The 12,244-nt window shown below is 42.6% G+C and overlaps 1 protein-coding gene across 8 annotated transcripts in view; it reads left to right on the plus strand.

Moving 5' to 3' along the window:
* blnk (B cell linker) overlaps nt 1-12,244 on the plus strand; it is a 105,695-nt gene that overhangs the window by 16,574 nt on the left and 76,877 nt on the right. For 4 of the 8 annotated variants that reach the window (XR_011515662.1, XR_011515663.1, XM_070542296.1 and 1 more), the window contains 2 exons: nt 4,555-4,601; nt 4,707-4,733. The exons of 1 other annotated variant lie outside the window; for it this stretch is intronic. Coding sequence is in view for 5 of the 7 variants with exons in the window: in XM_070542296.1 (XP_070398397.1) it covers nt 4,555-4,601; nt 4,707-4,733 (74 nt within the window). In the remaining 2 variants the exon portion in view is untranslated. 3 more of the 8 variants (XM_070542297.1, XM_070542299.1, XM_070542302.1) reach the window with 2 other exon arrangements.

A 12,244-nucleotide genomic window follows, 5' to 3' on the forward strand; every position in this document is an offset into this window, starting at 1 on the left:
ACGGCCTTTAGGGCGGCGTCATCCCACCTCAACTGAGCTGCTGTCGTCCGGAAGCGAGAGGTGTACTGAGCCGCCGTCTGGGAGCCCTGGCGAAGCTGAAGCAGCCGCGTCTCGTCCGAGACCTCGCTGCTGGGGTGCACAAAAGTCTTTTTCATCTCCTTTACAAAAGTCTCATAGTCATTGCAGGCAGGAGATTTCTGATTGTAAAGAGCCGCCGCCCATTCACCGGCTCGACCTGTCAGCAGTGAGGTCAGCAGGGCGACACGAGAGCAGGATGTGGGGTAACGTGCCGGTTGGCACTCGAAAGTCATGGCCAGGGTCGCCAACATGCCCTCCGGGGATCCCCTGGTTCCGTCCCACTTCTCTGGAAGGCTGAGGCGTGGTTCCATCCTGTCAGGAACAGCTGCGGTCTGACGTTGCAGAGCGGTGGTCAGCTGGAGTACTAGCTCGGTGAGTGACTCGATCTTAGTTGCTTGGCGATCAGCTATGGCACGGAGCTGGTTCATTTCTGCCGTATGCTGATCCAAGGTTGCGCGCTGTTGAGCCACTTCGGCACGCAGACGTGCGAACTCCGCTGGGTCATCTTTAGGCTCAGTCATCCTGTCAGGTTCGTTGGCAGATCTGAAGCGTGACCGAGAGTTCTGTTGCCCAGACGCGGAGAGACGGAGATAACCGGCGTGGTTATTTCCTGTAGGTGTAGCTTGAGGGTTTAGAGGGCTGGTAAGCCTGGAGACTCGATGCAAAGTCTGGTGAGAACGATGACTGAGCAATGAATGAAACGCCGGCACTTCCTTAAGTAGTGTCGGCGTGATGACGTCAGTCGCCACGTTAGTGGCAGGAATGAATGGAATGCAGTCAGCTGGAGGAGTTCGTGACACATTTACACGACGTTTACATTCAATACAGGGTGCCATTTTACATTGTTTATTTATTTTTTAGTATCAAGGCTGTAACATAAAGATAGCCAGTTCTTACCACAAACTATCTTTCAATCGCAAATATTGCAAAAAGGATTAATATATCCTCATTGTGAACGTTTAAGACAAAAAGCAACACTTAAAACAACTTCCAAACTGGAAAAACTAATATCCGCGATAAACATCTGTTTAAGTACCGGAAGAGGTTATCTCTGCTTTCTGAATGTCCATATTGCTAGGTATGCTGAGTTTTGGGGCGAAATCCTGGGGAATTTCGTCTAGAAATGCAAATACCTAACCGTGCGCGATCCCGCGGTGGCTAATCAGTTTCTGGCAGACGATCACTTTTGGGCACAAGACCTGCTACCGTATCCTGTTTGCAGCACGTGCAGAAAAAGTGTCTGTGAAAGGTAGCAACGCTTCAAATCTCATGACACATCTGCCTGACCATCACCCACAACTCTACAGTCAACGCAAGGCAAGTTAACGTTAGCGTTTTAGCTAAAATGCGTGATCCGAGGATTTGGGTTGAGGGAGAATGTAACTAGTCGCTATATGAAGCAGCCGCAGCGCCGCTACCTGCATATAAACCGTGTCACGGACACCCCCATGTTGAAATGACGCTATGCATTACGGGGCTCCCAGGGGCAGATAAGCGTTGGTCTCTCTCCGAGAATAATTATGAATTTAACAATGATTACTGCCTGATGACATTTTTCCACATCTGCAAAGCTCACTGGAAGGACACAAACCGAGGACAATATTTTCTTGATATAGGGTTTATTACTCAAGTAAGGGTAAAAAAGTATCTGATTAGAAGGCTACTTGAGTACTGAGTATCATCTGATCTAATATTTTTAAAATGATGACATCAAACAGACAAAAAATAAGAAGTTATGGGCAAATATTGGTATTTTAAAGACTAAAGGGAAAAATGTAAACAGATAAACAACATAATTACAAAATAACACATTTTAGGCTAAATTTAGACACAAACTGAGGACAATATTTCCTGACATACAGGGTTTATTTAATTGTGTGAAAACGTAGCACATTTTTAAAAAATACAGCGATAATACCGAAAACCGTGGTAATTTTGGTCACAATCACCATGAGGTAAAATTTTCACACCGTGACAACTCTAGTTCAGACCATTTTAGATTAGGTTACATTTCCTTTATTCCCAGATTATGTAGTGTGTAGCACTCATTATAATGTTGTAGAAAATTTCTGGCCAATCCACGTGATCGGTATCGGTGATCAGCATTCTTTGATATCGGTATCGGTGATCGGCAGCAAAAAACCTGATCGGTGCATCCCTACCCAAGTCCATACTTATGAGAGCACCATGTGAGCACCTGTGTGCGTACACGCGCTTGTTTATGTAAGGTTTCTCTGTAGGAGCTTCCAATAGAGAGTGTGAGGGGCCACAGATCTGCCACCTAAAGATGTGTAGGAGATGGAAGGAGCTCCAAGTCTCAGAGATCCAGGCGCTGCCCCAGAGCACAGGAACCCCAGGGAGACTATAACCAGAAAAGCTCCTGCCCTCCTCAAGAGGCGCAGAGGATTGCCCCGGGGGACCACAACCAGCAGCCGGCTGAGTCCCGGGAGATATCAGTGGTAAGCCCACAGGCCCACCCACAGCCTCCCGCCCCCTAGCCGGCCGAGCTCGGAACCCAGCGACTCGGGACCCAGGGGCGACCACCCCCGCCGGGGACCCAGCAGAGCCCAGGGACTCAGATCCCACCAGGCAGCCACCGGGATTGATCAGTCAGACTGCAAAAATCTTAAACCCCCTGACCCAGGAGCCTCGAACACTCAGGCAGACCAAGGCACCAATGCAATGATTCTAAAACCGGTGTAATGTGCTCCCGCCTCCTGGTCTTCATCAGGACACGTGCTGCTGAATTTTATAATAGATGTAAACCTGAGATGTTCTTTTTGAGAAGACTAGAAAGCGAGGCATTACAGTACTTCTACTGGTGATAAAAGCATGCATCAGCATCTCCGTATTGGCTCAAGAGAGAATAGGGTGGGCTCTGACAATGTTCTTTAGATGATAAAAACCTATTTTTTAAATAATGGAGTTGATGTAAGATTTAAAGGCGATGTCTGACTTTCACTGGTTACATTTCGTAGGATTTTTATTTATTATTACTTTGGTCAGATTCAAGTCATTTATATGACCGCTGTGGGTTTGTCTTTCATCGACCAAAGGATAACAATAGATAGTAGAGCAGGATGTCCAGTAATCGGATCAATTCCGAATCCCAGCAGAGAATAATGCTGTTGTGTCCTTGGACAAGACACTGGGTGACTGTGGGAGGGGCCGGAGGTGCCTGTGCTTAGCAGCCTCACCTCTATCAGTGCATCCCAGGGAGGCTGTGGCTATGATGTAGCTCATCACCATCAGTGTGTGAATGGACAAATGATTCACCATAGTGTAAAGCGCTTTGGAGTGCATGTTATTCATGTGTCACAAAAGGTTAGGACTCATCAAATCAAAGATACTTCATTAATCCCAGAGGGAAATTAGAGGGAAATCACACCAAACAGAGGCCATTCAGGACACTAATTACCACAATTATTTCTAACTTTATATGTTAAATTAGATTAAATATGCCTTTAAGTTCACCATAAAACTTTTGATTAGTTGTAATTTGTTCAGAGGGACCATGGAGAGCATTTCTGTTGTCCTTATTAATAAACAGAAGAAAGAAGAGGAGAGCTCCTGGTCCATAGCTGATGTACTTATTGTGTCTCCTCTGAACAGCAGACTCTCATAAATTATTCAAGAACAGAGCAGGACCTGAGGATCCGCTGGGGTGGACGATTTGATATTTTATTTTGTGTCAAAAGGCTAAGTGTGATTTTATACCGATGCTTTTTAAGCCTCCGACAAGGCGGTGGGATGACTAGGTGTGTGTGTCTGGGAGGGCACGGTTCAGTACTTTGAAAGAGGCAAAGCCTTTCATATTAAGAGATCTCTCTCTGATTTACAAATGATTAAATCACAAGCTTGCTAAAGGAGACAACATTGCCGTACGAGCTGCACTTCCACATCTAGGAAGAAGTATTCACATCACTACGGACTCGGCACATGTGAGGAAATCTAGTCGTTATTCCAGCCGTGTTGTTTTCAATCTGCACATCAGACAGAAACACTTCTCCTCACAATCTAGTTGTCATGGGTCTTCATTATCTGGTGTCAAAGAGTAATGACCTGCATTCATGAATTATGAATGAAGATGAGAATACATAATTCAGCAGGATGTGTTGCATATTTTCTGCTAATCATTATCCTTTCATTTAGGAATTACATCCCTGCAATGCTTTGATTAAAATGGGAGTAAATGAAAACCTAAGGCAGAGGCTTAAAGAAACGTTTGAACCACATTAGTGGACTTTGTTGTGTTTTAACATGCTTGGTTAAATAAGAAAGCAGCAGCCCTCCCAGTGAATGTTGCTTTTCTCCTGCTGTGACTGGTATTTATAAAAGTCATGTTTTCCATCAGCTGACTTTAGAAATGGAACGCAGTAGAGGAAAACCCACCTTTAATAGAATGCTGCCATCTTCTGTGAGATTAGAGCCATTACAGAAGGAGTCTGATCAGCTGATTTTCTTTTGTCTTTGTAGAATCTCACTGAAAGTGACATCAGCAAGTTTAGTCTCATTCACCAGCCGTAAGTAGCCGTTTCATCCCTTTACCTGCTGATTGGTGATTTGAACCTTTTACACATTTTAGGGACGTTCACACTAGACTTGCTTTTATTAACTCTTTTATCCAGGAGCATCATTCAACATCTACTTGTGTGGTAGGTGACTTGAAAGCTGACATCACAGACAGTCGGACTGTGTTTGCTAAGCATATGTTGCAGTTCTGTGGGGAAAACTGTCTTATTTTGTCTAGCCAGCTATTGTTACCACCTGACAGCTTTACTCCTATAAGTGAAGCATGCAGCACTATGTTGTGGCTGGATCATTGCATAAGTACTGCTGATGCCCATGCTGGATTGAAATCTATGCAGATCATGTACAACTACTCTGTGTCTGATCATGTACCGCTTGTCATGCAGCTGGAAGTCGGAGGTCTTCCAGAGGTAATTACAAAAGAAAACAAGGGCTACAAAGTTATGATGGAATGGTCCAAACTCTCACAAAAGGATCTTGAGGCATATTGCTTGAAATCTGATGCTGCTTTTAGTAATATACATATAACCAGACATGTAATTATGTGTACAGATCTCAACTGTAATGATATCGCTCACTATAAGGACCTCTGTATAATGTATGGCGGTATTATTTATGACTGCGGTAGCCCATACCTTACATGTGTGAAAGCTAAAAACATCAAGCCAGGATGGAAAGCATGTGGAGACACATCAAGCAGAAGCTAAGCTAGCACATCAGGCATGGGTCCAAGCAGGAAGACCCAGAGCAGGGCCGGTCCTGAAATATAAAAAGCTTATCAGAGCGAGGTATAAATAGGCCATTTGCTACATTGTAAACCATGAACAGAACTTCAGAGCGGACTCTATGGCTGAAAAGCTTTTATCTAATAATGTGATGGACTTCCGGAATGAGGTGAGGACTCTGAACAGGACTAATGCTGCACTGCCCAGTGCCATAAAGGGAGTCTCTGGGGCTGATAACATTGCAGAGTTATGGAGACAACGCTACTTTAACTTGTGTAACTGTGTCAAAGGTGAGCCATACAAGGTAGGAAATGTTACTAGCAGGGAAGCAGTGATTATCACTCCTTGTGAGGTGCGACAAGCCAAAGCACACTTGTCTAACAACAAGGCAACAGGCTCAGATAACATCTCAGCAGAACATCTGAAGTTTGCAAGCTCCAGGACTGCTGTACTCCTGGCCCTTTGCTTCTCTGGGTTCATGACCCATGGTCTGCTGCCTGACTCTTTACTGTCTGTTACCTTAGTGCCTGTCATCAAAAACAAAGCTGGTAAAGTTGGGAGCCTGGATAACTACAGATCAATAGCCTTAGCTATTGTTATTTCTAAGGTACTGGAAGCTTGATCGACTTTCTCACTGTATAACAACGACACACCCTTAAGGTGGGTTTATGCTTGACGCGTCCGCGAGGTCCGCACGACTCCTCAGAAAAATTGCGTCATCTTAACAACCACGCCCCTCCACCGCGTCTCTGCATGGCCCAAACTTTCCGCACCGCGCACCTAGGAAATTTTCTAACCACGCGGAGAGTCGGACGCGGAAAAACATGGCAGATTGGCAAGAACTAGTATGGCAGAGGCTCGTAAATACAGACATTTGTATGATTCAGCTCTCAAAGATCACCGTGATCAACATGTTAATAATTCTTGGAGAGAAATAGCTCGCACTGTCGGAAAAGACGAGGACGCTGTTAAAAAATGCTGGAATGCCATGTTCTAAACAACAGAAATTTTTACTTCTACTATGGTGTAGTGTTGGATGCATGCCGTAGAGCTCCATGCTACCCCGTTCAGTTTGGGAGAATATTGGCTCACCGCAGAGACAAGCCGCATTAACCATAAACGCTGCAAGTTGTGAAGCGCGTTCCAGCCGCGAGCCGCATCACCAAGCGGAAAGTGAATGTGTCAAGCATAAACCAAGCTGAAAGAACAAGTAACGTTTAAATTAACTTTTTTTGCTGATAAACTGTATAAATGAGTGTCTAATAGTGTTTTAAATGTGTGTATAAATAATTTTAGCATTTTGGTGCATTTTCTTTAAAAATTAAAAATTCTGCCTAAATACCACAGTATAGCACCACCTTCAGCTTAAAACATAGTTTGAGTTTGTTTGAATACACTTTAGCCAATTGCTAAAGAGAACGAAACTACGTAAACCAGTAGAGTACTACGTAGCAGCTCTGTGTCAAAGTTATAAAGCAACGAGAGTCTCGGCCACGCCTTGTGGCGAGTTGGGAGTTGGATTTGCAAGCGAGTGTAGGACGGTTAGCAGTAGTTCAGCATTAGCATATAGCATTAGCATATCCTAATCTTTAGCATAGCTTTTAGTGTTATACATACTTATTTAGTGTTAGCTTGGCTGTTGGATATTGTAGTTTAGTTAGTGTTTAGCTGTTAGTGTGATTAGGAAAGTAGTTCGAGTTTAGTGTTCCATATCATGTTAGTATGGTGAGAAGGTGTAGTGTAGTGGGTTGCGGTGGCTCTGTGGGGTTGCACTACTTTCCGCTGGACTTAGGCGCCAGTGGTTGCGCGCAATCGGTGTACTGGAAAACAGTCAGCTCCCCCTGGTAATGTAGTTTGTAACCAGCATTTTACCCGCGATTCCTTCGCCGACATGATGGAGTTTGAACTGGGTTATTCTGCACGTCTCTGTTTGAAGAGGGAGACCGTGCCCACTGTGGCTCTTCCACAATTTAGATGCAGCCTACCGACTCTGCTCCCCCACCATGGCGGGCTCCAGTCTGAGGTGAGTAAGCTAAATAAAAGTTTTAACATCTTCTAAAGATAATTCCCTACCTAAATGCAAAGTTTGAGAGACGTGGTTCACTTAATTTAGCTAATATCAGTCTGCACTGCCTTCGGGCAGATTTGTCAAGTTCACAAAATGTAGAACGGGATGTAAGGTTAGAATCAGCAGCAAATCGGAACATATCTCGAAGCCCTGGCCAACAAAATGGTCCACATGACTATTACTGTCAGGCTTAGAGAAAATTCGGGTTGTTTTTGTGTCAGTCGGTAATTCTGCAACAGTGACTCTAACGCAGCACTAGCTGACAGACAGCATTACAGCGTGAAATCCAGCTTTACACCACAGCGTGACCCGGTTCTGTGAGGAATTCTGTTCAGGAGGTCGAATTTCAGGCTCTCTTCACATCATGTGACTGACTTTTACGTTATAATAATGATCACACACTAGGAATGTTATAAAGCGCCCATATAGGACAGTTTCTTTTGTATATTATCTGACTTTATAAACTCCAACAACAATGTGCTTCTATTTATTTTATTTTTTCAGGCTAAATCTACCCAAGACATTGGTTGTCAGACTGATTTAGTAGTCTGCAAGAATGCACTTGTCCAGCCTGACGTGAAGCCTTACCGGTGTAGCAAAGGTGAATTATTTTTAATCAGCTTCTATGTAAACATTTTATTATCACCTAGTTTTAATTTGTTTTACAGATTATTGTTACACATGATTTTATGCTCTTTTAAACATTTATAAATGTGCTGCTTATTTGTTTTTTACATAGCCACCCAGAATAGAGCTCACAGCCGCAGTGTGTCTTGTGACACAGGGACCATGACGGAAATTTATCTTCCAGAAAGTCCCAGAGCAGCGTCCACACCCCTGAAAAGACCAAGAAAGACCAAGAAAAGAGGTGTCTGCTGTTGATTCCAGCTTCCACCTCAGTGACAGTGCAGGCTCAACTGTTCAAGGTAAAAAAATTAAAACATTTCAGAATTTTTAAGACATTAACAATTAAATAAGTATGTGATTACATCATGACATCATGAAGGAGGCTACTGATTCTGGCCCTGTGACAATTGGTGGTGACGTGTGAGCTGATTCACCTGGTAAATAACTTTTACATTAAATATTTTGTTTTTGCTATTAAAAGTAAATTAACTAATAACCTGCATTATTGCAGGACACTCAGCAAAATATGGACGCTACACCATGAGGCAGGCACACGTTAATACTCTATAAGAGCACATAAGGTGAGCAACACCACATATTATTATTGTTATTACTGTACACTGTCCTGGATTTGTTTTCTTTCTGCATCTCATCATTAGCCTGGCTGATCACCTGATAACTCATGTCATCTGGTTATGACAGCATGAGGATGTCCTCACACACCTGTAACCTATCAGCTCATCTGGCAGAATAGAGAGAGAAGAGACAACACCACATCTCCTGTTCCTGGAAAGCCTTCAGCCATCCTTCGATGACTGAGAACCTCCATCAGCTCTGACTCCTGTCTGCCCACAATTATTATAATAAATATTGTGTTTGACAAGTTTTTTGTGCTGCCAAATGTCTCATTTTGATTCCAGTTTTGATATTTTAATGGATATTTATAAATAACATTAATTGAATTATCACATTGTTGCATGTTTAACTAGCTCCATTGTGATGAATTAAACTAGCACCTCACTGTTAAAAGCTCGTTTTAATTTCAAGCATGTTTAAGTATTTATGGACATGAACAGAAACAGGAAATATATAAATTGAGATTTATTTAATTAATATAACAAATAACTGTTTAGAGGAGGAAAGAGTCATTCAAAGGCACATTCTTCTGGAAGTTCCTAATCCTGACCACACCACCAGAGGAGACCAGCTGCAGACACCAGAGGATCACCTACGACCAAGAGAACTGCTGGTATCAGTAAATAAATAATGAAATCAGGGCAGTTTTAGTGGGCTGTTTGGGATTGTGTAACATAAATGAACACATTACAGAATAATTTTCTCATGGGGTATTTTCATAACTTTCTCTGCAGCAGAATGTAACTTAAGCCCAGGGCTCCTGGAGAGCTGCTATCCAGCACATTTCAGTGGTTTTCCTGCTTTAACAGGTTTGATTAGCTGTTAAGCAGCTCAGCTATTTGTTGTTGATTAAAACCCGGTGTGTTGAAGAAGATAAATCTCTAAAACATGCTGAATACTGGCTCTCTAGGGCTGTGGAGCCAAACCCTGCAGCTAATCTAATGCTATGGCTAACGGCTACTTACCATTCAGAGCTGGTTCTGTTGGGTCGATTCCGGTAGTTTCAGGAAACTCACAAGCTCAGAGTGGAAAAAAGCTAGCTTCGTCTCATTACCCATCGTCTTCGTCACTGCCGCGGCTCCGCCCTCTCGGTCCGCCAGGCAACGCCGACTAATGTTGCAGTTTTTAAAATCGATACGTGGGTGGAGAAGGACTCTGAGGCACACTTGACCTGCCCTTTAACCCTAACCCTAACAACGACACACCACCAGTGTGGTTTTACATCCAAGCTGGGAACAGATCTGTGTATCTATGGCCTGAAGGAAGTAGCTTATCTTTATTTGAGACAGAACTCAGTGATGGGGTTTATTGATGCATCTAAGGCATTTGATTAGGTCAACCACTCTAAGCTTTTTTGTAAATTAAGTGAAAGAGGTGTCCCTGATAGCATTGTGAGGATTTTAGCATACTGGTATTCTAATCAGACAATGCAAGTTAAATGGGACAATACCACATCAGCCAACTTTGGTCTTAACAATGGGGTGCATCAGGGAGGGCTACTGTCACCTGCTCTGTTCAACCTTTACAAGGATGATTTGTCAAATCAACTCAAGAAATGTAAAACTGGATGAATGATTGGTAACAATCTGATTAATCATCTCATCTATGCTGATGACTTGGCCATCATTTCACCCAGCAGCAGCTGCTAAGCACATGCTCTGAATCAGGGCCGTTGCTAGCTATTTTGGTGCCCTAAGCACAAAGTCTTCGTGGTCCCCCCTCCCCACACACACAAACACACACACACAAAAAGAGTAAACAACACAATCACTGGCATGTGACATGACTAAATTCAAAACTATTTAACCTTTATTAAGAACTAGAGAGGCACAATATACACATTTTATACACAACTAGAAAATTCTGAATATGAAGGGAGGAGGTTAGCATAATGGACTTTTTTCTTCAAATTATAACATCAGCAGCTGATGTTCCTCTTGGCCCATAAATGTTTATGAAATACATATCAACATAGAGCAAATACCTAATTTGAAAATAGGTTTGTCTAATTTTTCATATTAAATCTCAGTTACATAGCCTATAGGCCACATAGGCTATTTAATAATGATATGAATCATGTCCATAGTTAACTCATGATTAATCACAAACAGCCGCTTATTTAAAAAAAATCTTACTTTACCTTGACGGTGTTTTTGTCCTTCCTGTTTTTGTGATATTTATCAAGTATTTGGGTGGACAAATATGATTCATTTGTTCATTTCTGTTTCAAAACAGCACAGATGAGCCTATCTGACCTCACAGAGGAAACTTTATTTTATTTGAGAAAGATGTTTTAAGATGAACTTATTAAAACAAAAAAATCTTCGAACTCTTCAAGGTTTATTTTTAGATTAACAACCTTTAGAACTGTTCAGACTAGGGCTGCACGATATTAGGAAAACCTGCGATATTCGATAACAGTGCTTAATATTGCGATATAGATATTACTCACAATAAACGAACAAATACTAAAGTATGCCGTGTTGATGTCGTCTGGCGTGTGACGTCTGCTCTGGGTTCAAAGCAAACAAAAACTAATGCATGAATTCCATTACAACATAACATTTTTATTGCAAAAATATGCAGCTGCACCTGCCACTGTATTAGCAGCAAAACAACAAACTGCATGCATGCAGTTTCTCAGTGACTTTAAAACATCACCTCCACCATAAAACTTTTTCTGATGCTCCAAATACAGAAAAACATCCCTTACCAGGGTTTTTTGAATAGATAAAATCAGAAAATAAGTTTAAATGTTAAATAATAGTTAACGTCAATTAAATGCAACAGCAAATTCTCTCATTGCTACTGAACATTTTCTCCACTTATGTGGTTATGATATAAGGCTGTTGCTGCTATTGGGAAGTGAACTGTGCTGGGCCAAACTAGGAGAATATTAAGATTTTCTGAGGGAAAGAGAAAAACAATTGTCTACCTTTCGGAAGAGAAACTGGCAAAAAAAAACTACATGGAAAATATGTGAAAACGTTTGTTTTTAACCCCAAATTGAACAAGTTTACCTAGATCTTAAAAAGCAGCTCAGATGTTGAAACTGCAACTATGATTCTGATAACAAGCTAACAAATTGAACTAGCTCCTCTTAAGATAACCGGCTAGCAGAGCTTCTGACTGACAGTTTATGTGCAGCAGCAAATCAACGATCCTGATTAACAAGGTTATAAAAGCTCATAAATGAAAAATCACTTTGATGTGTGGGGGAACTTTTCCAGGCCCTCTTTAGCAGGGTGGGACTGGGAGGAGAGTGCTGTAGCCTTTTAGCTGGAAGCTAACCGGAGCCTGGGCTAACGTCACCACCCGGTGGAACACTAGCGACATGTAGGGAGGTGGGTTGGTTCACCGGCACGTGTCAGAGTCAGCCCGATTATTATCAGCAGCTTAACGACACCGAGCGGACTCGCGTTCACGTTTGAAAGCAGCGCTGAATCCAGAAACATCAGCACAAAGTGCGTTCGTTGCTCTGAGCCAGCAAGACGAACAAGGGAACGGCGCCGCTAACTCAGTTCGGGTGTTGCTTTCCATCCTAAGGGTCTACGTAGGGGGCGGGCGTATTACGTGAACG

Source organism: Nothobranchius furzeri, chromosome 12, assembly GCF_043380555.1.
Source record: "Nothobranchius furzeri strain GRZ-AD chromosome 12, NfurGRZ-RIMD1, whole genome shotgun sequence".
In the NCBI taxonomy this organism is placed as follows: Eukaryota; Metazoa; Chordata; class Actinopteri; order Cyprinodontiformes; family Nothobranchiidae; genus Nothobranchius; species Nothobranchius furzeri.